Source organism: Chelonia mydas, chromosome 2 (genome assembly GCF_015237465.2).
Source record: "Chelonia mydas isolate rCheMyd1 chromosome 2, rCheMyd1.pri.v2, whole genome shotgun sequence".
NCBI classification, from domain to species: Eukaryota; Metazoa; Chordata; order Testudines; family Cheloniidae; genus Chelonia; species Chelonia mydas.
In genome coordinates this window covers 117,456,643-117,483,837 of record NC_057850.1, presented here as the reverse complement: position 1 = coordinate 117,483,837, position 27,195 = coordinate 117,456,643, and the positions used below count along the sequence as shown (strand labels likewise).

General features: G+C 42.5%; 1 protein-coding gene across 1 annotated transcript; it reads right to left on the bottom strand.

The window, feature by feature from the left end:
• Positions 1-19,072: 19,072 nt before the first annotated feature.
• Positions 19,073-25,693, bottom strand: FOXF2 (forkhead box F2). The gene is made up of 2 exons (XM_037891625.2): positions 24,178-25,693; positions 19,073-20,040 (listed from the first exon to the last, which is right to left on the bottom strand). Exons 1-2 carry the CDS (start codon positions 25,163-25,165, stop codon positions 19,874-19,876), a joined length of 1,155 nt encoding a protein of 384 aa, XP_037747553.1. The 5' UTR covers positions 25,166-25,693; the 3' UTR covers positions 19,073-19,873.
• Positions 25,694-27,195: the final 1,502 nt, after the last annotated feature.

Genomic DNA, 27,195 nt, shown 5'->3' with positions numbered 1-27,195 from the left:
TATAGAGCAGTGTCCATGTTTCTGCTCACCTCCCTTGTACCACAGCGGAGTGCTGCGTTGTGGCAGGGAACAAAACGGGAAAGACACAGGACAGAGTGTGGATGTGATCCAGGGTTGGCTCTAGGTTTGTTGCCACCCAAACAAAAATGTTTGCCCCCCCCCTTTTTTCTTTTTTTTGGCTTTTACACGTTTGCACTTTGCAATTTTTTTTGACTGTTTAAAATAAAAAAAAAATGAAAACAGAGAATTTGTAGTTCGTGAAATAAAACAATTTCCTACGCATGTACTCATTTAATTTTAACAAAATCACAATTACAAACAATTTGGGTTCAACTATACACTGTAATGAAAAATTTTAGTGTCTTCCGGTGTGCCCAGTTTCTCATAAAAGAATTTATATGAACTGAATTTTTCTGGTTTTTATACTTGCATAGTCTTTTAATAATTCAGTGAAATCTAAATTTTTTGCAATGGTACTTTCAATTGAAATTAATGCAAGTACTGACAAAAGATTTTGAGACATGGTGGACCTCAAATAATTTTTTAGTAATTTCAGTTTTGAGAAACTGCGCTCACCAGAAGCCACTGATACTGGTAATGTTAAAAGAATGCATAATGCTATAGCAGTGTTTGGAGTGAAAAAATCATTTTTTGCTATAAATTCTAATACTTTTAGAGGAGAAGTTTTAGAACTTATTAGCTCAGATAAAGCTATTAATTCATCATACAATTCTCCTGCATCAACGTCAGCAGCGTTATCAGTACTGAGCGCTAAATGTAGGTCTTGGCAGTGCTTCGTGAAGTCTTCTTTTTTAATATTTTTAATATTTCCAGTATCTTATAAAAAGTCAAAAGTTTCACAATGACCATGCAACTGATAAAAATCTTTCTTGAATGGAAGTTATAGCTACATCCAAAATACAATAGAAACATTCAACTTTAAACCTTTCTTTTGGATCGAGAATAGGATCATCATGAGCCTCATAACAAAACTGTCGTGTTTTTTTTCTGAGGACGAATGAATTGTTGAGGTACAAATGTTGGTTCAAAATCAAGATCCTCTGCTATTGTTGTTGCTTCTTTGACAGTTTCTTCAAATCCTTCATTTGAATGGTATTTTTTTTAAATATTCCAGCTTTTTATTCAAAATCATCTTTGCCTGGGATATGTCTCTGGTTGTGTTCTCCATAACTTTGCTGGTCAAATTTAATTTGATTTAGAATATTATACCAAATAACTGTGCAACATGAAAATTAAAACTGCATCATTTTCTGAGCCAATGTTTCAGCTTCATGTAGAAATGAAGGATCATACGACAAGTCCTGGCTTATTTTGAACAGTGCATCGTAAATCTCTCCTGATGAATATCGGAATGGTCTAATAGTGTCTATCCTGCTTTCCCATCTAGTTTGACTTAGAAGTTTAAGTGTGAGTTTTTGTTTAAGATGCTTCTTCAAGACTGCCCAACAGTGTGTGGAAGCACTAAAAAAGTTGTAAATTGCTTGCACTGTGGTAAAATATGAAATGGCATCTTTAGATGATTTGGCAGCATCCACTGACAACCAGATTGAGCGAATGCACATGGCAAGGAACGAAAAAAGCTTGATTATTTAAATTCAGTATTCTTTGCTGTACACCTACATATCATCCTTGCATGTTTGAGCCGTTATCGAACCTTTGGCCATGCATATTTTTTAAAGGTATTCCATAGTGTTCCAGTCTCGGTCAGAGCCAGCTCTAGGTTTTTTCCTGCCCCACGCGCAAAAAAAAAAAAAGGGGGCGGGGGCAGGAGGGAGGAGGCAGGATGCTGCCCCTTGAAAAGTGCTGCCCTTTGCTGGTGCCTAGAGCCAGCCCTGATCTCTGTAGAATTACATCTGTGAGGGCTTTCCCAGTAGTTTCATTCACTGGTATAAATTCTAGAAAGTGTTCACAAATTTTCACTTCTTCTGCATTTTCATCAGTTTTCACAAACCGTAAAACTATTGACATTTGCTTGATTTTGCTCAGATCTTGAGTACAATTAATTCTAATTGAGTAATATTTGGCATGTTTCAAATCCGATACAATTAATTTCTAGTGGAGTGCGTAATTAAATTTTATTGTCACATTTTGTGTATTTTTACCCAAATAATGGGTGTGAATCTCTCCATCTTTCACTCTTCATACATGCTCAGCCATAACACTATCAAATTTTGCCAATAACTCAACCAATTTCAAGAAATTTCAATTGTTGTTCTCATATAAAATATCCGAGGATCTGCGGAATGCGAGGCACTGTTCATTTAGGAAATTAATGATTGCCAGTAAACGTTCCAACACACCTTGCCAATGTAGAATTTCTGAATTTAGTAGACGTTGCTGTACCGCATCGATTGTTGTACCAGAACGTAATCTGTTTGACAGCTCAATCCAGTTTGTCAATGAGTGTAAATGATTTTTTGATGTTTCATGTTCTTTCAAATGCTGATGCAAATTTCGCTAGTCATTAAAACCTGCAGTTGCCAGAAGAATGTCCGCGATACAGAACAGTTTGCAGCAAAACCAAAAAACTACATCTTTGGTTCTGAATACACTAACCACGATCTATTAATTTGTTCCCCATTTTTCATTTTTTTTCTTCATACTGGATGGCATAAATTGACGATTTGACTCATTAAATGGATATTCAAATGTAGGATGTAGTTTTGAAGGACCTTTTTTCACAATAATCATTAGCATTGCATCAGTAATTATTGTCGGCCATGTACTTGGATCCGATGCTATGTCAGTCTCTCCACCTTCCAATAATTGTTCTTCAGTTTTAGATTTGGATAATAGTTCTTCGTTTCTGGACTCTTCAGCTGAAGAAGTAAATCTTTGGATGCATTGTGATTGTTCGTCTTTATCAGTTAGTGAAGATCATCTTTGGTTGGATTGTTGTTCATCTTTATCAGTTCATAAAGATAATTTTTGGTTCGATTGGTCTTCATCAGTTGATGAATAATCACTTTCAATGCATTGCTTAGAGCTTTCACCTTGATTGTCAACTTTTAAAAAATACTTATTTGAAGTACAAGATAGTTTTTCTAATTCTTTTTGCTATTTCTCTCTTTGCTGCCTGTAGGCAGCACCGGAAAGTCGTTTTTGTTTTTGTCCCGGCATTTTAACCCTATAACCACTGGCACCTACATGACATGGAAATTGGCATGAATGGCGCCGATAGGGCGGCACAGTACACACAAGTAATCGTGATTCCTGATTTAATTAATCAATAACTGTTAACGTTTACGCATTTACGCACGTTCACATTATGAGTGACCGTGTCACGACATGACACAATATTTTTCACTTCATGCTCCTATTGCACTACTGGAGATTTTTTTGATCTTCATGTATTATTTTTTTTTTTTTGTACATTGGTGGATTTTTCCGGGGTGGGGGGAGAAAAGGATGGCCAGGATGCTGGCCCTGGAAATGTGCCGCCCCAAGCACATGCTTGCTTTGCTGGTGCCTAGAGCCGGCCCTGATGTGATCGAGGGAATGAAAATAAGGCTGAAAGAATGAGGGGGAGATGAGGCTGAGAATGAGGGAAGGAAGAGGAAAGGAGAAGAACACTGAAGTAAGGGGGAGGTAAAAGGAGAAAAAAGAAGACAAGAGCCTGAGAAATATAAGATCATCTCTGTGGTTCTTCACCAAACCAAACCATGTCCTGGGAATCTTCTCCCACAGAATAAGTGCTCCATTTTTTTCACCTTGAAAATCTGGTCACCCAGTAAATAAACTGTTTTTATTTTTAAACATAAGCAGCATCTTAGACTCTGAAACTGTTGTAAATATTTGCAACAACACATACTCAAGTAGCTCAGAGTTGCACGGGGACCTTCATGATACATTCTGTGTACAGAATAACATACTGGGCTGTCATAAATTAGGACTGTTTGACAGCTCATGTTCATGTTTGAGACCACTGAAAATCCTGAGGACCAGATTCTGCATTGCCTCCCTCACCGCAATGAACAGCACTGTTGTGGAGATGACTGCCTCCGCAGAAGCCCCCAGAGCAGGGGACACTCCTAGGTAAGCATAAGGCCTGTCCAGGCAGACCAGAGGAGGACTGTGCATGGGAGAATTGTGCAGAGAGAGTGGTGTTACACCCCAACAATTGCCCACTGCTACAAGCCCGATATGGGTGATGGCAACTAGTGGCCCAAGGGCTGCCCTAGCCTGTGCTGGGGACTTGAACCCAAGTCTGAAAATACTGGCCTACATGAATTGATAAAGACCACATAGGGAGTCAGCATCAGAGCTGGGACTAGCCCCGGCTTAGTCTTCTAAACCATGCTCCTCCCACTTTTGAACTGTCTCCCGCCCTTGTAGCCGGAAGCCATTCTGGCTATTCTGCACAAGGGTTGGCTCAGTCACAGGCAGCCAAAACTGAGCTAGGGTCTGTAAAAATCAAGAGTGCTCTAGCTATAGTTATTCTGGACCTGGGTGTCTGATGACAAATAACCTGCAAGTTTTAGGCAAAATGAATGATAAACTTCCAACCGTACTGATTGTTTTGCCTGAACACACATCAGTTGACATTGTTAGGTTATGTCTGCAGTGACAAAGGCTTCCTCATTTTTTAAAAGAAAGCTGAGATTCTCCATTATGGGAGATTTATAATGGTTGGCTCTGACTAACTACCTGCTTCTGCTGATACCATCAGCTACTGTGACCACCCTACTGTATATAATAGTGATGTTTCACACCTGAGTCACTTCCTGTTGCTGTGGGCAATCTACTGGCTGCTGAATCTCTAGGTCTGTGAGTGAGGAGCTTTTACAGCATTCAGCTAAACATTGCCTCTGTCTTACATAGGACAACCACCATCATAAATCCACTAGTTGCTGGTCATGTTGTAAACCTGCATGGGGATTTGTTAGGATGATAATTTATGCTGCTGATTTTCCTGATTTCAAGTAATTTTTGGACAATCTTTTTCCCTGGTGCTTTTTTTACTCCAAAGTGGTCAACTGAGACCTTTGTTTTTTAAAAATCCAGGAAGCCACTCATGTTACTTTACTTGATAAAGAGCTTGGATGCAAAGCTTTCCAAGAAATGAATAGTACTGCTCTAAGGAGCATTTGAACAATGCAATGTTATTTGTTTTCTTCAGCTATTTTATAATAATTTGGCCACCCAGTCCACTTGTGAGGTTCCAGAGGTCTTTGATTTTTTTTTTTTTTTTTTTAACCTCGGAACACAGGATGTGCTTATTTAAGTGATAAGAAAGAAACAACATTTTGTAGAGGAGGGAATCTTTATTCCTTCCGGATGACCCTTTCTTTTCAGGCAGATTCCAGATATAAGGGAAACAGGACACACTGAAGCACCAGGAATGGCTAAGTTTCATGTAACCTACAGTTCACGTTTGCAGGAATATTTTAAAGGTTTCACATGAATAAAAGTTTAACTTTTATTCACATGGCAGCTTAAAACTACATTGAACACAGGCGCTGATATTTGCACTCAGGAGTCTATTCTCCTTTCCACATCTGCACAGAATGCCTGCTAGTTTCAGTAGAAATCCTAAAGCTATGTAGTAACTTTTAGTTAACTTAGCAAAAAAACCATAAAGGTCATAAAAGGAGGATAAAAGTTGCACCAGGTAGATAAAGAGCAAAGAAAGTGCCTTGGATAAATTAAGAAATAGCTTGAATCGTCATAATAAACTCAGATGAGAACGTAAAACAAACAATTTCTGAGGCTCAGCTTTCTTAGTTCTTCCACTCCCTGCAAACCTTACACTTTCATGCACTTCCTGGTTTTGGCTGGGACTGGAAGGGGTCATACCAAATACCTCAGGAAAAGACTTGTTCTCGTGATATTTCTGACCTATCCAGTAACAGGCAGGAAGAACTATATATCTTACAATGATACCGGTTCCTCCTTCCCCCGCCTCAACAAATCCCTTAACTGGCATCCTCTTTTTCTTTATCAAGTTCAGTCTCCTCTTCCTTACCTTCTTGCTTGCTGCAAGTGCACCCCACCCAAAATTCTTTCTTCAGACTCTCCCCCTTGCTCCTGTGAGTCATCCAAACCATCTCTTCTAACTGCTTCTTTTACCTTATTCTCATGCTTGGCTTCACACCTGATTCTGTGCCATGTCCCTATGCATGGAACAGCCTCCCACTTACCATATGCCAAAAATCTTCTCTTTTCTTCTTTGGGTTCCTCCGTAAACCCCACTTCTTTTGCATGAAGCCTTCATAGGTTGGCTTCTGTCTGACAATTTCTTCCTGCCCTCTTGCATTTGACCTGCTATCCTAGACATTCCATAACTGAGGCCTCTTTGAGCCTCATCTTGGTGGTTATTTGCATTCAAAACTCACCAATTACTTAAGGATCCGAATGTCATGCTTTATGTCATCAGACAATTGTCCTTTTGCTCTAGTGGGCTGTAAAGTGTGGAACAGGATTTTCCTCCTGAAAATCCATCTCAGTCCTTTCCCCTCATTTACAAAAAGAACCTACAGTCTTTTTATTCTTGAAGTATGTTTTTTAGAATGCCCCTTGTTGGCCCTGTCTTGGATCAGAGCATGCTATGCCTTGTACCTCTCCACGGTCTCTCGTGAGTGTGCCCTTCCCAGTCATAGGCCCAGGGCCTCCACTTCACTCAAGGGGGAGTCCTATGGCGCTGCCACTCTCAGGCTGGGTCCCTCGGCTTCAGCAGCCCTGTTTCCCAACATGGCTCTTTTAGCAGGGCCAATTTAGCTTGGCTCCCTGCAGGAGTCTTCTTTCTTGGAAGTTTTGTAGCCAGAATATATATGCAGTGACACAGTTCTGCCTTTTCAAAACAAAGTATTTAACAGTCAACAGGAATATGGTAATCAGAGAAATGGGTTAAAATAACAAAGTAGGCCTTCATGCATGAATCTTATTTAAACTTCATTCTTTCCTTGCAAGTTTTGGGTGAGTTCCATTCAGCCAAGATACCCCTGCTCCTGGACTGGGAGAGACAGACAGTATGCTCTCAGGATCTTTTTGTCATAGACACCTCTCACTGCTGATCACTCTTCTTCCTTTCTGGGCTAGCCAGTTTGGTGGGTAATTCCCTATTAATAACTTCCCCTTTGTTCTGTCGAGGACGCTTGGTATTTTCTCTGGAAGTATCTTAACTCCATTATTGTCTTGGTTCCTGTTGGTTTTCCCCTAACTACCTCCTTTGTTTTACCTGATGCATAATAATATCTAGCAGGTAAACTGAGATGAATATAATATTCCCAGAAATAATACAAAAATCCCCCATGATTTCCACAGGCCCTATATATATTGTTTTTCCTTCTTGTGGCTTTTTTCTCTCTCTTTTTGTATTGGACCCTCTTGTTCACTGCATGATTTTTAACAGGTTCATTTAATGATGATAATATGGTTTATATATAAATAGATATTGTACAGTGCCCTCAGCTCATTTAGTGGAGGAGTGTGCTTTATAAATAAAATCATTATCACTGATAATCTATTGTTGTTGTTATACCACAGTTATCTGATTAGATTGTATGCTTCACAAAACAAGTGTACCATTTTCTTTTTTTTCCATTATACCAAATTTAAAATAAGGATAACTCAGCCTGAACTAATGGAATTGCTCCAGGTTTTCACTGGAATAACTAAGAGCAGAATTTGGCCCATTGTCTTTTTATGTTTGGAAAGTACCATGTGTGTGATGGGAACTAATCTAATCTAAAATTTTCTAGCCTTATTTCTGTACCAAAGAGCATGAAATAATCATTTGAACTTAAGCATCCAACCTTTTCAGATTCACCCCACCTCTAAAGGCCTTTAACAAGATCCCGCTGCTTTGCAAGAGGCTACTAAAAAAACTAAATGGTCATGGGGTGAGCAGCAAGTGTTGCCTTGGAGGAAAAACTGGCTGAGAGGTAGGAGTCAAAGAATAGGAATAAATGGCCTATTTTCATCATAACAGAAGGTTACCAGGGGTATGCCACAAAGTTCCATAAATATAGTTATTAACAGCCTGGAAAGGGGGCTGAGCAGTGAGGTAGATAACACAAAATTGCTTGGGTTAGTCAATCCTAGAGAAGGCTGAGGGACCTCAGAGGGACTTAACCAATCTAGATGAATGGGCAACATGATGGCGGGCAGATGAAGTTCAACACTGATAAATGAAAAATAATGGAACTGGAAGGGGAAAAAATAAATTGCTTATATACCTTAAAAGGTTCTAAATCAATTGTATCAAGACAGGAAAAGGACCTGGTAGTTTCTGTAGACAGCTCAATGAAGACCTCTGCTCAATGTGCAACTGTGGTCAATAAACACACCATGTTAGCATGCATAAGGAATGAGAGAGAGAGCGATACCCAAAATATTATAATGCCTTTGTATAAATCAATGGTATGGTCTCATGTGGAATACTGTGTGCAGTACTGGTCTCCCCCTCTCATAAAGTATATTGTGGAACCAGAGGAGATTCAGAGAAGAGTGGTGAGAATGATCAAGAGCCGGGAAAAATTGTTCTATGAAGTGAGATTGAAAAGAACGGGATTGTTCACTTTCGGGTGGAGATGAATAAGAGGGGACATAACTGTATATAAAATAATGAATGGTATAGAGAAGGTAGATTCTGGTTTCCCTACCTTGTAATACAAGAGCAAGGGGACATTCAATGATATTAACAGAAGCAACTGACAAAAGGAAATAGTTTTTCACACAGCATGTAATTAGAACGTGGAGCTTGTTGGCAAAGGATGTCATTAAGGCCAAGAACTTAGCAAGATTCAAAGAGGACTTGGACATTTATATGGATAGTAAGAATATCTAGAGTTAAATGCTAACAGAAAGCATACTGGAGGGAGATAAACCCAATGTTTCAGGGTTTAAACCAATTCCAAGTATTAGGGATGATGATGAGTGCACGTCTGCCTACTGTAGGGTTTTTTTGTTTGTTTGTTTGTTTTTTTGCACTGTCTTCTGAAGCATCTAGTGTGGGCCACTGGGCTAGATGGACCTCTAATATGATAAAGTATGGCAATTCCTGTGTTCCTAAATTATATATTGTATTCCCATGCACAGACTGACCCATCAGGCAAACAGAATTGGAAATAGTATTTACCTCAACATTGCACCTGAATTCCAATTCCAGATAAATATCAAGTATACAGATGTTTTAACCTTTGCTGGAAACTGAAATTTGGGTACATTCTGGTAGTGAAGACTGAATTGAGCAGAGAGTCCAGCTCTCTCTCATTTCACTGCATCACTATCTTGGATTTGATCAGATAAGTCAGTGAATAATATCTACAGAGTCCTCTGGGTGTCACCGCTGTGCAATTCTTCCCCAGGAAAAGGAAAAATACCCATTGGGATGGAGCAGGTTGCTCCTTCTGGTGTGCCAGCCCTACTACATTAGCTAATGAAAACTGAACGGGGAGAGATCCCCATCTTTTTTGGGGGGGAGCAAGCATTGGGTACTAGGGATCACAGGAACTAACATTGAGAGTGGCCCCTGCACAGCCATGTAACAGGGACACAGGAACTCACTGTCAACCCCTGATACCTGCACACCAGTTAGCACTCATGTCAATGTGTGCAGGCTCCATTCTATGCCTGTTATCACTATGGCACACCATCTAAACACCTGAAGAAGAGCTCTGTGTAAGCTCAAATGCTTGTCTCTCTCACCAACAGTAGTCGGTCCAGTACAAGATATTACCTCACCTACCTTGTCACTCTTATATCCTGGACCGACACAGTGCATATACCATCTAAACAGTAAGTCCTATATTGTATTGCTTCTCAGTCTATCCTGCATGTACCTGAGATCCACAAGGAGCAATGACTCCGTTCTGAGATCAGTACCTTCATTGATCCATGTGCAGAGTGGTCCTTTTTCACTCTGCTTTCAGAGAGAAGAATCTTGAATAAGCCTCTGGCTTCTGTATCGTCTCTCCTTGTCAACCTTTTCTACAGAGCACACACAAAAAGTGGAGGCCATGTGATCTACATTAGTGTCCTTCTTGCTCATGATGGGAGCATAGAGTTGCATCTTTTTCTGTGTAACTAAGACCTTGTCTATACTCTGGATTTGGCCCCTATTTAGCCACCAGTGTAGTTGCACCCCAGCATAGGGTAGGAAACCAGAAATCTGTAGGAGTGAACAGTCTGAATAATTCCCCGAAACTCCAAATTTCCCTTTCTCCAGAGATGCCCCTGAGCAGTGTCTGTTTGATTTCCACATCTGTTTTCTGCCTTCCAGCCTTGGAGGTTTTTTGGTTGAGTTTTGTTCCTGATATGTTCTACTTCAAAATCCCCAAGGTGACCTCAATCCAGGATAGCAAAACAGCTAACTACAGACAGGCAAAAATTCCTCATAGCATGTAATGCCTGTTCATAACATTCAATGGCCTTCTTTCAAGAAGCTGCCAGCATGCAGTGAGGTAATTATATAAGCTTAAAAGAGGTGCACAGGGCTACTGATTTAAGTGACCACTCAGAGGACTGACAAAAACTGGTTACTTGATTAAGGTGGTTTTCTAATCAAGGTGTATTCACTATGTCTGGGGGTGATGTGGCCTCTCTTAAGATGGGAGCCCTCCTAGTGCTAGCCCCTGCACAGTGTAATATGAACATGTTTTAACAACCTCCAAACCCCTGCAGTGTAAGGAAAGAGTTATGAAGGAGCTGGATCAGGTGTGCTGCTAGGCATCAAATACCCTGCCCTACCACAATGTGCTGTAGTTATTAGCCCCATCTCCTGCCCACCCTTCCTTTCCTCTTTCCAGTTGCCCCTATGGCCCTGAGTTGCTATGTTACTGTGAACCTGCCCCTGCCTCGTCCAGAGGTGCTTCCTTTTGACCCATTCCCTCAGGAACACAGCTGGGGATTTCCCGATCTTCCCTTCTACAGGTGGGAAAAGAGAAGACAGGCAAACAGCAATAGGAGGAAAGGGATCAATAAACTTGACTTGTCTTTCTCCACAATACAAGGTTTGAACATAAGCAAGTGCCTGGTAATTAATAAACACCTTTAAATATTGACAAGGTTGTACTACCGGGCTGTGGTGCCAGTTACTGTTCTTCTTCAGTAAAGGAAGAAGTTGATGTGAGGGGAAGTACAGATTAAATGTAGTAGGGTCTACATGGCTAAGTGTGTGTTGTATTTGCTCAGGGACAGTACTGGACAGTAAATGATTACAGGCTCTGTCTAGCTCCCACTGATTTCAGTGACAAAACTCTCATTGACTACATTGGGCCAGGAGCAAGTCCCATGTCCTTGAGTACAAAGGAAACTAACTTTGCTGAGGAAGAAATATTGGCCAATCAAGAGGCAGGGAAGGATGCAAGGGCAGAGTTGGAAGTATCAGAGGTCCACCACTGCCACTTTGTCATGAGCATAATGATGGAAAGGAGATAGAGGTGTCTTCATGACAGGGATTTGGGAGTGTGTAAAAGACTTGATATAGATTTGGTGGAATTTCAAATTTATACTGGGCAATTTCTGCTCTCAATTATACCAGTATAGCCCCACTGACGTTGTCGCACTTACAGGACTAGCTGCATACCCCTTTCTGATGTCGTTCTCCATGCTGCCTTCTGGGAATTTGTCAACCTTGCAGCCTTCCCTTCCTGTTGGTTTATCCTAGAGTCTGTCTCCTGGGGCACCCATGTACCCTGCAAGAGAACTGGGACCTTCTCTAGCCCCTGGTCTGGGGCTGGCACCCCATTCTGCCTCTGATCATCTTCATTCAGCAAAGGCACCAGCTCTGACTTTTTAAGCTCTTTAAGGTTTAGCTTTCTTTCTTTCTTTGCACAGCTCCACTAGCTGATCTTGATTATTCATGGCTAACTTTTCCTGGCTGTGTGTTGGGTTTTTTTTTTTTTTTTTGTGCTCTTCCCAAAAAGAACATAGGACACCTTTCTCATGCTTTTTCCTTCCAAATTACTTGTTTTTTACTGCTGTTGTCACTAATGGGAAATTCACCATTGTTACCATCCGAAATACGCTGCCGCCAATATGTCAGGGTTACAGAGATAGCTGTACCTTTGAGTAATTTCTTGGTCTTTCTGCGTGCATTCCCTCAGGTGTCAGGCCTTGTACTGTTCCCTCTTCTGGAACAGAATTCCACAATTCTTCCAATCTTAGACCAGGCCTGGGGCTACAGTAGCCTCTGTATCAACCCTGCAGATCTGATTAGGTTCTGAAGCTGTGGTTCTGCCTTTCAGGGGTCTGTAACCAGTGGTGTTCAGCGGCAAAACAGCTTTCTTAAAACCAAAGTATTGTTTAAATTTAATAGCAGGAATAGAGCATGTAGAGGGGGGAAAAAGTCTACATGCATGTCTATTATTTTAAGATCTATCTTACCTAATGGCTTAACATCCCTTGATCATAAACTAGGCAGGCCTAACTTCTTTAGAAATCCCAGCAGGAGCCTGGGTCAGTCTGGTTTCCTGGAATAGCACCCTAACAATTACCTCCTCTCTTCAGAGAGAATCCTTTATAACAAGGTTCCTTCATTTCTGTCCATTTCCAGGGCTTGACCCTGCTTGTCCAAACCAGTCGGTAGCCTCAGCAGCAGGTCAAGCTAGATTTCTCAGAACTAAGGGTTCTGCCATTGTCCCATAACAACCCTCAATTGTTTACTTTGAGGTGGCTTATGTTGATCCATTGTTTCCTTCCAGCTTGCTTTTCATTACATCCTCCTATTAAACTAAACATATATTTATACAGTAAGTATCCCAATAACTAGGTCAACATACTGTATTAATAACTTACACTGGTGCTGCCCTGCTTACATCTGTGCTGGAAGTGGAGCTGCTCTGTAGTAAGTGAAAGCAGGGTTTAGTCTATTAGGTTTGAAATAGAACTGGGATCCTATGGGTAGGAGCCTAATTCTGCTTTTCAGCTACATGATGTAACTTCCATTGTCTTCAATGAGTTACACCTGCGTTTCTGAGTGTGGATCTAAGCCCTAAGGACTTTTATCTGCAATTGTGTTTAATAACTGCCCTCTGATACAGCTACAGACCATCTACACCTCTTCTGTCACATCTATTTTTATTAAGACACTGAAAAGTCACTTCATATTAAACCAGGTGTTCTCAAATGTTTTCACACTGCACTGTCTGGGGGAGACCTTTTTCCCCATTCATAACTGCAAACCATATTTCATCCCATTGACAATAACATAAGATCCCTAGTGCAGTTCAGCAATTGCTGGAAATAGTCGTCTACTTAACTGCCTTTAGCATGATAAGTTTTGTATTTCTGTTGGAAAAGAGTTCACCGCACTGTCTATTCTGATCTTTGTTGAATCTCCCCCTGCCATCTGTTCTCATTCTCTCAGCTGGAAAGAAGGAGAGCCAGCATCATGTAACCAGATAGCTTTCTCTGGGCCACCAACAAATACTCTGCAGGCCACCAGTGGTCAACAAACCACAGCTGGGGAAACCTCTGTTTTATACAAAAGCAAATGAAAAAAAAAAAGTACATGGGTTAATTGTCAAGTCACTGCCTTGATTCCTCAATTAAAGTTGTAAAAGAGTTTCCAGTATGAATACACGTTGGCGCTAAGTCTACTTTGGGCTCTCTACATGAGAAAGTTGCATCTGTTTAATTTAAGGCTTGTTTCCACAGAGAGGTTGCATTGTTTTAAGTTAAATTGGTTTAGTTCAACTGTGGTGCTTTGGTGGGTGGACACTCTCTTTTATATCAATTTAGAACTGATTATATTGTTTAGCTGGCATCTGTAAATGTACAGACACTATCTTAACCTATACAAGCCAGGCTTAAACTGATAAACAGACAAGAGTTGCATTGGTTTAATGAAATTGGTATAAAATCACACCTTTAGTTATGTAAGTACAGCTTTGACTGTAGACCAGCCTTTGGGAGCAATTGGTTAAATCAGCAGCAAAAGACTATGTGGATACCCTCATTTCACCTTAAGCTTATTTTGACTTTAGATTACATTGATTAGGAGCAGGTTTAAACCATTCCAAAACAAACCACTCTGAAAGTGAGAAAAGAGTATCTACACAAGGGTTGTCACCATTTTGGCTAAATCAGCTTAAAAACTGTGTTACTGTATAAAAACTTATAAACTGGTGCAGCTTTCTTGCATAAATAAGTCCTTTCTAAAAAAGCTGCTTTCTGCATAAAATAGTTCATATGTATCCTCTTGTTAGAGATTAACATTTATTGGAAACATTTAGGTTAATCAGATCAAACTCCTCTGAAGTTTAGAGACTGAAAATATCATGATTTCTTGTTTTTTAAAAATTGTACTGTACTGATTTTGGTATTCATATTTATGTATTTGAGTCAGATCCTCAGTTAGTCAGTGAAGCAACACATAACTATGCCTACTGAGGCTCTGGTCCTAGGAAACTGTGCTTGGTAATTACTCAAAAATGACAAAACTTCAACCCTATTTTTAACGTTCTAAAACTGGCAGAACATGCAGTGATGGGCAAATCCAACTGTGTTCCGTACGGTATTGTAAACTCCTCTTGTAAAAGTTCAAATAAACTCTGATACAATTAATAGGAAGCGCAATTCTTTCCAATATTATATTCAAAAGACTAGTAATGCAATTAAAATTTAAATCTAAATCTAATCTTAAAATACCTCTAGTTCCAGTTGTTGTTTGATAGTGATGAAAAGTCTCTTTGCATTTTAGGACCCTCTCCCCCCAAAATATTTCTTTTATAAATGACCAATGGAGAAATAAATATTTCCATAAATCATCTTTGGATTAAAAACCAAGCATAAAAAGGAGGCTTGAAGTTGTTTAATATTACAGATGTTTTGGAGTTCTATTCAGTAGTTGGCAAATCACACAAGGCTGCTCTGAATTCTTTATAATCTAGACACAAGGATCATTGCACTCTAAAAGAACCTCTGGGCTCTTATTCAAAAATATGTTGGCTTCTATTTACCTCTTTCCTCATTTGTATCTATCAAATGGCTAAATGTATAAATAAAGTCCGGGTGTTCTTATTAGCTAAGGCAGTATTTCATGCAGATTAATGCCGCAGATTTAGTAAAATGTATTTCTCTTTAAAGTTAGAGTATGTTTTGAATTAATTTCCTTGATGTGTATGAATCAGGTAGACCCTATTCTATGCCTGTTGTTTCACAATGCTCATAAGTATCACATCTGAGCATTGTCTATATGGGGCGTTAAAATCCCGATTCAGCAAGCCAATCTATTCAGCGAAGCACTTAATTTTAAAAAGGCGCTTAATCCCATCAATTTTAACGGGACTCTTCACAGGCTTAAAATTGGAATGGAAAGATGAATCAGGGCCTGCCTGACAATGCCAGCTCTTTATTGAGCACAGTTATTTAAATCTCAGCTCATGTGGCGGGGATATATCTTTCAGCGTTCAATAAAATCAGATTTACTCCGACTGAACAAAAATCTTTAACCTTCCTTCGCCATGAAAGTTGGCTAATATTTCTCTGGATTCTGTAGACAATGAACAAGAAAATGAAGTGCATTGTCAATCGGGATTAAAATACAATACGAAATCAATCCGCTGACAATTTTGATAGAATAATCTGTGAGTGAATTTTGTTAAATAAATACACTGGATGTTTTCCGGAATATGTTAACCAAATAGCTGCTCCAGCTTCAACATCTCACACAAGATAGATCCGCACTTGGCTAATTTTGTAAACGTTAAACGGCTTTGCCAGAACTCTCCTGTCTTTTGAGTGGCTGAGGTTTTTCTGGTGTAATGTAAACACTACCAAGGAAAATCCCCATGTTGGTGCTTCAGGCTGTGAGGAAATCAGCAGATGGAGAGAAAAATGTAGATTAGATTAGATACATTCCAATTTGGTCGACTGCGGTGTTCGTGGTCAAGATTTCATTCCTGTGCTACACAGAACCTCGCTTTAATGTGATGTAATTATGGACATGTTAGTGTTTAGTCCACCTTTAATCCAATTACCACAAACTCTCCCAGCAAGTGCGAACTCTATTGCTCTGCTAACAGGGATGAGTTTATCTGTGATTGTGTAGATAAGTGGGTCTCGACTTCCTCCTACTCTGCCCCCCATATTAGAAAAGAAGGTATAGAGGTATAAAGACCTATCTAAAGAAAGGGTTGGTGACCACACCACCCTGAAATCTGTTTGTGAACCGTAGCTTGAAAACCTATGACGTAGATCATATTTTCACACCCAGTCGGTAGAGCTGTGTGACTCGGGTTAAACCACCGTCCAAGGAAGGAAGCTAGAGCCTCGATACTACGGGGAGGTGTAGACAGAAACTAAGGCAGAACGAAGCGTGTCAATGGGTGCAAAGGGGATGGAAGAAGCAGAGCGAGGAAATAGGGCATGGTCATTGAAAATTCAGATAATTAATCACGGTGCTAATTGAGCTGGTGGCTGACTGAGATACATGCCCGGCAGCATTTTCAACCAGCTGATGTCCGTTTCAGTGACTCAACCGTAGGGTTCCCTAAAGGGTGACCCGCAAAGGGTTTGTTTGTTTTTTTCCCTTCCTAATTGGGGTCGTGCCCTTTCTGCTTGGTTAGGATGTAAGTGGAAGCCCGGAAAGGGATTTTTCAGAATAAATAAATACAATTCTGGTTTCTAAACTTCAGAAATATCGAGATGTGAACTCTAGTCTTCTCTCGTTTTGCTGGAGCCTCCTGGGTGCTTCCGATGTAGGTACTGTGAAAGTTAACCCGGGAATTAAAACGCTGGAGAAGTCGGATCTTTAACGAAGGCCTCCTTTCCCCAGACTGTTCGGTAACCACTGATGATACCCAAAGCAAAGCAAACCGAACCCTAGGGCGCTTTCAGCTGTCCCATTAAAAGTCCCTTCTGCAGGGGTAGAGCTTTCTGGCTTTTAACCCTTGTGACGTCCCTAGCCCTGGAGTCTTGCAGGCTAGACCAGCTCGGAGTGCCCACAGTAGCAAACGCTAAAATCAAAAATGGGGCTAATTTGGTTTTATTTCATTGTATTTCTCCCCCCTCCCCTTTGCAAGTCACTTAAATTTGAAAGAATTATTGGGTGAAGATTAGGAATCCATTTCACTGCCATTCCCCGGGCTCCTGTTGATAGTTAAATCGGTCTGTTTCTGAAGCATTCTCTGTCCGTCTAAAAAACGTGGAAAAGAAAACGTACATTTTACCGTCCAGAAATACAGAAGCAAAGGCAAGCTCAAAACTGCAATATTTCCTAGTATGGCATTCTTGTTATGAAGGTGTGTGTGTGTGAGAGAGAGAGAGAGAATATTGCCTGGAATGGAATCACTTCCAGAAATAGAAAGAACAAAAATATATCGAATAGGAACATTTGAAGCACCACAAATGCCGTTGGTATTTCGGTCTTAATGGTCAATGACACGGTGGGTCCAGTAGGGGGCACTAGAACCATGGTCTATTCAATCTGTTAGGCAAATTCAGTTTTTTTGTCTTTGAGGTCCTGTCATTCTCTGTATAAACAAGTTACGTTCAAGTGTTTAGGATATAAATCACGACCAGGCAGGCTTGCCTCGGAAAGAATGTAAACACAGCACTGTGGTCGGAGCAAACTCTGAAGCTGACTTTATAATTTATTGCAGGCCCCTGAGAAGCTCAGGGGGAAAAAGGGCATGTTTGAGTATAAATATAAAAATGGAGATTTAAAAAAAAATCATTCTGATCAAATTCACTCCCTACTTAGGAGTTTAAAGGCGCCAGGGGGGCATGGATGCTGCAGTTTAAACAGGAGTTTGTTTCCTTCCTTTTAATATGGACTGGAGCTGCACTGAATTGTATGATGCCTGAGGATATGATTGCATGCGATCAGGGGGCAAACTTGCGGTCTAAGGGAGAACAGATCTTTTAGCACTGAATTGGCCAAGCCGGTGCCACAGTTTCTTTCCCGTAAGAAAGTGTGATGTGAGGGAAGACATACATCAGCTCGATTCTATCTAACCTACCGAGGAAGCAGACCAACAACATCCTTCATATTTAATTCGCCACATGGGCTACGGAATAGCATCCTTGGGGGCGGGAGTGATTTTCTGAGGCAACCATCCTTGCACGTACAGATTCATTTTGCTTTCATTGACGGATGCACATGAAAACTTGACAAGCTTGAGGTGGTCCCTTAAGAAATCCAGCCAATACAGTAAGGAGAAGCGGCTTCAAGAGACATTAGTGCATCCGATCCCCCTGTGTGGAAGTCTCTTTTAAGGCTCCATACAGGGGTCCCACAGTGTGATCAAAGGGTTGTAGTTTATAAACGTGACTTCACTGCTTTACCTAAGCAGAAAGGTGTATCGCTCGTGAACTCCAATGATTTAAGGGATGAATTGACTTTATGAGCTGAGATTGAGTAAATGTTCAGCTCCATGTAATTTTAGATCTGTCCCTGGGGTTCCTTGCAGCTGCCCCACTGACACTCAGACATGTGTTTTCAGTATCTTGACATCAAAACTGCTACATGACTACCTGAACGAGTAATTAAGAAGCCACGATTTTACTTAACGAACAGTAGGATGCTTTTCTGAGTTACAAAAAGCCTGCCCCACAATCAGAAGTGACAAGGCACTATTTATCTATAGCTTTATCCTGCATTCCTAGCGCACCCCAAACTCCTGTTGAGTTCATTGTTTCATTAAGGACAAGGACAGCAGAATTTGGGCCAACTCCGACCCAAAGCATTAATACAGGGAAAGAGCAAAAACAGGAACAATTCTGAAGAAGAAATCACAATCATGGTCAATTGGATGCTCTAAACATTGTTCAGTGCAGTGGAGGCGTTAGATATAATTGAAAGACGGTTTGAATTTCTAACATTTTGATTATTTGTTTTTATGTTAACGCTTTCCCCCATACTATTGCAAATCCTCCATAAGTAGCCGGGGAAAACGAGAGAGAGAGAGAGAGAGAGAGAGACAGACAGACACTCCAAACCTAAGGCTAGCTCAGGACACAGATCCCACTGCAGGTCAATTACTCTCACCCTCCCTTCAATAGTACCTGCAGGGTCTAGGGTGTCTTATTATACTTACTACACTTGGGTTGAAAGGGACAATTACAAGAAGGGTTAGAGTGAAACTAAATGCCTGGCCAGTGCATATTCGTTTATACACATTTTATTGAAAAAGAATTTGTACATCAAAATATTTTTGGCAAACTGTAAAAAGTATACATAAGTGCAAATATATTCTCCTTTTAAAGCAGTTAAGTGTGCGAGTATACACAAGATGTATTTAAAATATTTCTTTTTAAAAATACTGTGGTAGAAAACAACTTTGTAAAAATAAAAACAAAACATTGTATTGTTGCAATACTGAAAAAAATGAACTTTCTTAAACTCTATACACGAAACTTCTAAACAATATACTTTTAATAATATTGATTGGTGCTGGCGTCCATAGAAAGTGTTTCGAAAAAAAGTAAACTTTAATTAACGCTCGAACCACTTAGAAAGGGACTTTCTCGCTGGTGTTGGGTTGAGGCAGATTTTTCCCAGTCAAAGGAAACTTGTTTCTACTAAAAAAAAAAAAAAAAAGATAGAACTGAGCACTTTTGCAGACCCTAATTTTTAGGACAATGGAGATCACAGAAATGCATTTTATTATTAACTTGGATAGACTTCCTATAAAAGATACCCTTCCCCCGCCCTCCCAAGCACATACACACCCACAAAAGAAAATCTTTCAAAAAAGCTTTGGAGCATTACATCAACTTTTTCTGTCTTTCAAGGTGTGGCAGGGGACAAAATGGTAAACAGTGCTGCCTTATGTAATTTTGCTAAGTGACTTGTGTACTATTCAATGCTATCAGGAGTGCACATTACATTTTATCTGCGTGAGTCCGTCTATACCTCAAATCTGTTAAACAGCCACCTGACTGTCTTTATTTGATAGTGCTAAGTTCACATCACACAGGGTTTGATATCTTGACAGACGCTTTGATGGTGATGGTGATGATAGTAAGATCCACTAGCAGAAGGGTGAAAAGAAGAAATGCCATTAAAATTGAGAACAAAATCTTTCCTGTCACACACTGGGGAAGAGTGATGCTGGTAGCGAGGCAATCCCACTGCAAGAGAAGAAAATAACAAGAGCTTCTCAGAAATTAGCTCGACTCTGTCTGAAAAAGTGGTTCTCTGTCTGACATACATCGTAGTTATGGCGAATATAAATTCAGATATGTGGGGAAATTAAACGTTACAGATGTGATGTAGCCTTCTGGAGCATTTAAGAAGGCCTCCACGAAATGTTAATTTCCTTGAAGACGCTTTCAAAGGACAGTCTGAAGGCTATTGAAATTTACAAGATAAGTAGTCTTGTCCCATTTCTCAAAAAAGAAAAGTGTAAAATTATTGTGCACACATACATACTTAAATAGTTTGTGTGTATTTGTGTGTGTGTGTGTGTGTATGTATGTGTGTAATATTATAAACACAAAGAATATGCTTGTCAGTGTGGGTGTAGAGATCTAGATTATATAGATTATATAGATACATACAATCTATACCCATATACCCACAACACGCACAACCTCATATACATGTTATGTGTATACGGTGTTTGTGTGTGTGTGTATGTGTGTGCAGGTATGTTTGCTGGAGTTGTGCACACACACATCTCTGTACCCCCTCGTGTGTGTGTGTGTGTGTGTGTGTGTGTGTGTATGTGTGTGTGTGCAGGTATGTTTGCTGGAGTTGTGCACACACACATCTCTGTACCCCCTCGTGTGTGTGTGTGTGTGTGTGTGTGTGCGCGCGCAACTATACAAACACACCTGCACTTTTTTTTTCTGAATTCAGTGCAGATAATGATCCTGATCCTGCCCTATCAAAATGAATGGGAGGTTTGTTATTGACTTCAGTGGGCAGAGGATCAATGAGAATTAATTTTATTAACTATAGAATGTGAGTGTGTGTGTACTGTATCTGGCTATAGTTGGACATGTGTATTCATATAGTTAAGATACAGAGGAATGATGCCCTACACTTAAACCAAAAAGTACAATACCTCCCCCATACAGTATCACCAGTATATAAATCAGGTATCAGCCTCACTCAGATATTTCAAACCCCACAGCCACACGCCAGTGTGCCCGGTTCCGGATGTGCTGTACTCTTTTGGGAGCAATTCTATACAACTGTGGGGCTGATCCTGAGGTCCTTTATTCAGACTTTATTCTCCCGGTGGGAGCTTTGCTTGAGAAAGGACTGCAGGATCTAACCCAGGTGTTCCCCCCACCCTTCCCAGAGCAATCTGTTCATATCTGAAAGGGGATGTTCAGTGGGTTCAGATTTTTCCTCTGGCCTATTGGACCTTTTCAAATCTTATTGGAAAAGAAGCTTATTCGAGGTTCTTCAGTAGCTTATCTGAGTCCCGCAGAGACTGGAGCAAATCTCCGACAGCACAGAACATCAGCGTCTGCATTTGTAATCTGGATAAAACTTTGTAGATTCCAAGGCAAATAGGTCTCCAGCTTCTGTGCCCGGAGGCTAGGCAGCCCTCTTGTACAGTGAGGCACGTACAGTATTCATTGCAGCATGCCTATCTCTTCCTGAACTGCTGTCATTGTCCCTTCCCTCACCCCACAGTGCTCACTGTGTAAAGGTGATTATTTCGCTGGATTTCCTTGGTCTTTCTAATAACCCTGCTGGTATGCTCACAATAAACCATTGCACTTTTTATTACAACCCTGATTCAATCAGTGAGCATGGTTTAATAGTGTGCGAAAAAATGTCTCCCTCAAGCCTCCAGGAGAACAAGTCTCTGTTTCCAATCTTTTCTTTTCTTATTCTTGGGTCAGATGCAAGTCCAAGGCTTAAACTCTACACCATCACTAACTTAAAAGGCTAGTGATTTGATATAGGTTTATTGACCGATAAAAACACATTTTGGAACCAAATCTGCGTCGCATTAAACTAATAAAAAAGCAGCTACAGAAACACTGTGTGCACTTGTTATTGCTTGTAGGTTGTAGATTAATGAGAAATAATTGCTCATATTCATTTACTGTTAAGAATTCTTACAAACCCAGGACCTAATTTTTACCATATAATGCCGCATATACATAAGTGTGTATATATTCACAAACAAAACCTTTTTAGCTACCTAGGGTATGATGATCTGAGCTGCTTTCACTAAAGGCCTGGGCCCAAATCATGGCATTAGTTTTAAACAGAACACATTTATTGAAATCAATTGGAAATTCCGTTCAAAAGCTGACTGCACGATTTGCCCTCTGGTCTAGCACATCTGAAATAAATATTAATTTGTCCCTTTGGCACAAATGATCTTACATAGCTAGCTAGCTAGATCTATATTTATAGCAGCGAGCTAGCTATGGGATCTGTACTTCTCTTACGTTTTAAAAGGATGAAACTGGATTTAAATAATCACATTATTGGAAATATTTGAGTTTCAACGGTAGAACAAAATCCCTTGAAAACAAAACAAACAAAAAAACAACCCTGTACTTGGATTGTCTCCACGTCCCTTTCAAAATTAAAATGTTGCACTCTGATAACAAACGTCACTTCTAAGATCCTGTTGATTCCATGCCCACTGAAGTTGCTTACTGCATTTTTGGGATACATTTTTTATTTGTAAACCTCAAAGTATTTCTAAAAGCTGTCCAAAGGTTATGAAAGTGTTCCTCGAGGGGTTGGCGAGAATATGCAATTGCGAACGCGCGTGTCTGTTCAGAAAAAGGATAAGGAAGATTATTGTTCTGATCATAAAACCAAAGTGAAGAATTAATCTAATCTGTAGACGGGATTTACAATTAAACGAGGCTATACTCTGGCATTTCGAAAGTGCAGATTCCGCCTGGGCAGATGGAAACTCTTTGTGGAGGTAGGGTTCGCTTACTGTTTTCTGGACCAGGGTCCGTTTCCCAGGAGCTGCTGTAAAGCACTGAATTCCTGTAGCTGCTGTTGCTTTACAGATCAGCCTCTGAGATTATTTTCAAGGTTTTAACACTGTGCGGTTTTGTTTGGTCAGCTTCACTGCTGAGATAAATTTAGTCAATGCAAACTTTAAACCTTCCTTTCCTAAAGGACATCCAGAACCGTTTGCGCTGTTAAAAAGTTACTTCTCTGCGAGCGAAGCAGCCAACAAAGGTTAAACATTGCTTTCCAAAGTGAAGGCTGGGTATTTTAGATCGAAAGGTACAGTGCAATTCTTTGAGATGAACAGAGGAATGATTGACAGCCCTTCAAGTAGCGGGGGGTAGGAGGGGGAACCCAATGAAGAGGGTCTTCTGTATTTGTTACTTGTTGAAATTCCCATAAAATTGAACAAGACCCTGCTCTCATATGGGTTAAGTCAGGCCAAAATCCTCTTCGGTGTGGTCCAGCCCAGACTGTCTTTGTTTGGTTAACCTCCAAGACCCACATTTAAAAGGGCTATTTGGAAAATTCCCCCCTAACAACTTAACATCTTTTACCCATTGTTGTGCCTTGTTTTCTCCGCTAATGTCCCCTTTGCAGTTTTTCTAAGAATACATTTTCTATAATCACTAGAGCAGGCAGGGAGGGGAGAAATCCAGGCACATTTCCCCCTCCGGTTGTAGAAATAGATTAGATCTGCTTTAATCTCTTCTGCATTTTTAAAGATTACGGGGTTTTCCGCCCCCCCCCCCGCCGCAGCCTGCAAGACTTTGGAGGTAATATTAAACACCTTTTTCAGTCACTCTTGCTATAAATCTCCTTGGGTTTTTGTATTTAATGTCGGATTTGTAATTCTTTATGTTTTTCCTAGTATTTCTGTCTAAGAAATCAAACAAACATACCAGACGGGTTGAAACTGACAATACCATAAAGATAAGGATCTGGGTTTTAACCTCTAAACTAGTAATAACAACACTAACGGACATGTTCATATTGAGATCCAAACCCACAGCAAGGCAGTAGTGGATGGCAATTTTTGTTCTCCCCATACTTAGCCAGAAACAGAGCAAATGTGTTCACGAACAATAGCTCTAGTTGTCCTTCTCGGACCAGGTTTTGTTTTCTCTTGTCAAGCTCTGTTTTCAGAGAAAACACAAGGCAGCCCCAGCCTCGCCCTTGTTCCTGGGCTCTTATCTGACAGCTTCAGTAAACCAGAGTCAACCACCAGATTGCCCAAACTAGGCAGCGATTGGAGAGCCTCCTCTAATCCTAGCAAGAGCCCAGCCCCAGCCGTAAAGGAATGAAAGTGGAAGGGGTATTACCTGACAGGTCTTCCCTGGCGTTTTGGTGCAGATAGCTTTGCTCCAAGGAGTAGCTGGGCATGCTGGAGTGGATGCCCGTGGAGGCTGGGTTACTGGGTGGAAGGGCCTGCTGCTTTATATACGGAGATGCCCCCGATGCTGTCCAGTGAGCTGACGGGCTCGTGTAGGGGGAATGGCATTCAATTGCACTAGCCAGGGCGGGTGAAGACGGCACGGGGCTGCTGCTGCTGTCGGGACCGTAGTCCCCGTTGGAAGTCACAGGGCAGCTGGCCATGTAGGTAGAGCCCGGGTTGGGGGACATGTGAGGGGCGTGATGCCCCCCGCTCAGCGCGTCGTAGCCGCCGGCCATGGAGTTAGTCATCATGTCTAGGTTGTAGCCGTTGGCGTGGCAGGCCAGGGAGGCGGAGGGCGCCTGGAAGTCAAAGCCCTGGGGCAGGATGGAGGCGCTGAAGCCGATGCTGTTCATCATGCGGTACATGGGCTTGAGCGCCTGGCACTTTCTGCGGAAGCCCCGGGGCCGGCGGCGGAAGGAGCCTTCCTCGAACATGAACTCGCTGGCCGGGTCGATGGTCCAGTAGTGGCCCTTGCCGGGGCGGCCCAGCCCCTTGGGCAGCTTGATGAAGCACTCGTTGAGCGAGAGGTTGTGGCGCACCGAGTTCTTCCAGCCCTGGTAGGAGCCGCGGAAGAAGGGGAAGCGGCTCTGCAGGAACTGGTAGATCTCGCTCAGGGTCAGCCGCTTGGTGGGCGAGCTCTGGATGGCCATCACGATGAGGGCGATGTAGGAGTAAGGGGGCTTCTCGGGCCGCCGCAGCCCCGAGCTCGCCTTCTTGTTCTTGCTGGAGGAGGAGGAGGAGGAGGAGGAGGAGGTCTCCAGGGCGGAGGGGGGCGGCTGGCTCATCAAGGCGGACTGGAGAGCTCCGGGAGCCGGGCTGCAGGAGCGGAGAGGGGCCGGGGGCTCCAGCTGCTGCTGGCCGCTCTCGGTGGTCATCTGGCGGAGGGAGGGAATGGAGGGGTGGGGTGAGACTGGAGCGGGGTGCGGCGGGCGGGTGCCCGGGTGGGCTTGTGGGGAGGGGGCGAGCTGCTGCTCCCGGGGCACCTCCTAGTGCTGCTGCTGGAGGCGGCGGCGGCGGACTGCAGGCAGCGCCCTGTGCATCACTCCCCCAGCAGCGCCCGCCAGGCCCCTTGCGCAATGGCTCCCCTCCTTTGCGCCGCGGCGAGCGAGGCACTTGGCAGGGCGGATTAGGCTGCGCTCCGGCTCGCCCCCTGCCCCCTCACTGCACTGCCTTGGGGAGGGCTCGGCTCAGGGCTTCTGACATTCCAGCCTGGCCCCCCCACCTGGCGGCCATCCCTCGCTGCCTGAGCCTTTGAGAGGAGGAAGCACGAGAGCCCCTCGAGTCTGGCGTCGAGGCTGAGCAGCCAAACAACACCCGGCCACCTATCAGTTCCTTAAATCTTGCTCTTGTTCTTCAGACCCCCCTGAATCCCTCCGAGAGCTCAGCCCAGCAGCAGCGAGCGAGAGGAGAGAGAGAGAGAGAGAGAGAGAGACCACCCCCTTTCCAGCTGGCCCCTGTCCACTCGTCATCTGGGCAGGAGGCGCTGCCGCACCAGATCGGTCTCGCTGCCCTCCCTAACACACGCAATTACACCATTCATCAACCTCACTTAGACATTTCAATCCCCACAGCCACACGCCAGTGTGCCAGACTCCAAAGGTAACGTGCCGAGCTCTCGCTTTCCTGGCATGGCAATTGCATGCTCTCTTGTCGCTTGAAGGAATGCCCCCCCCCCCCGCCCCTTGGGATGGAGGGAGTTCCCCACAGAGAGCGTGGAGACCGCAGGGGAGCTGAGGGGGTGCGGGGAGCATTAGAAACCGAGAGAGAATCTGAACGTACCTGCGCGTGGACTTTGCCACGGCACCCGCCCCAGGTTGACTTCCCGCCCCACGCAACAAAACGAATGTTGAGCAAGGAGCGGAATGATTCCGATCTCACAGTGTGTGTGTGTGTGTGTGTGTGTGTGTGTGCGTGTGTGTGATTGGGTTTCTGCATGGAACCCGAGACAGCAATATCGCCGCTGACAGCCTGCCAGGGTTTTATATCGAGAAACAGCTCACGAGACATTGCCAAAAAACGATGTGCCCCCGGTGAAATCATTTCCAGTGAAACCCCCCGTTCCGTTATAGGGTTACACGTGCTTGGAAACAGGGTCTGATCCAGGAATTAAGGGGAGAAGGGAGGAGAGAGAGAGAGAGAGAGACAAAGGCTGGGGGTGGTGGAAGATCTCTAAAACCGTGGGGAGGAGGGAGGATGGATGGAAGCAGCACGGGAAGTGGAAGAGAAAGGGATGCTGGAGCAAAGAGAAAGGAAAGGTTTGCGGCCGAGCAGGACGCCATATCAATATGCCTGAAGCACTGTGTATCTGTCTGTCTCCAGTGCAGCTCCTTGCAGCGGGTATACGCAAGGAGGGGGTTGGGGTTGGGGCTGGTCTCAGACAGTGACCTGCAGTTGAGTGGAAGCAGGCTTTTTCCATCAAACTCTGCCTGGATACCACACACAGAGCCCAAGTGTCAGTTTACTGCCCTGAGCCCGGCTCCTTTTCCCTAAGCTCCACAGTAATTAGACAAAGAAAACCTAAATTAACTGAACAGGCGTCGACAGCTTCCTCCAGCTCACCACTGCTACATACATGGGAATGTGTCCGAAAATGGCTTGATTGTACCTGAGAATCAGCTAAGAAAACACTACGAAGCTCCACACTATTTACCACACATTTTAATAGGAACCCCTGCCCCCCCCCAATCGCTTTGTCAATATGAATTGTTTACCTTCCGTAAGACTTTGGTATAAGTTGTTCCCATACTGTATTTGGAGGCGCAGTTTCTGAGCTTGTTGGAATTACCTCCTCAGAGAATAAAAAAATCCTCTTTTTTTGCATTTAAAATCCTTCCCTGAGCCTGATCAGTGAGAGCAATTCTTTTTCTCCTAAGCTCTGTGACATCTGTTTAAATGTCCAGATCGT

Coding starts and splice junctions, on each gene's coding strand:
- FOXF2 (XM_037891625.2), bottom strand. CDS start 25,165: ATGACCACCGAGAGCGGCCAGCAGCAGCTGGAGCCCCCGGCCCCTCTC. Junction 20,041..24,177: donor CGCCAGGGAAGACCTGTCAG/GTAATACCCCTT, acceptor CTTCTCTTGCAG/TGGGATTGCCTCGCTACCAG.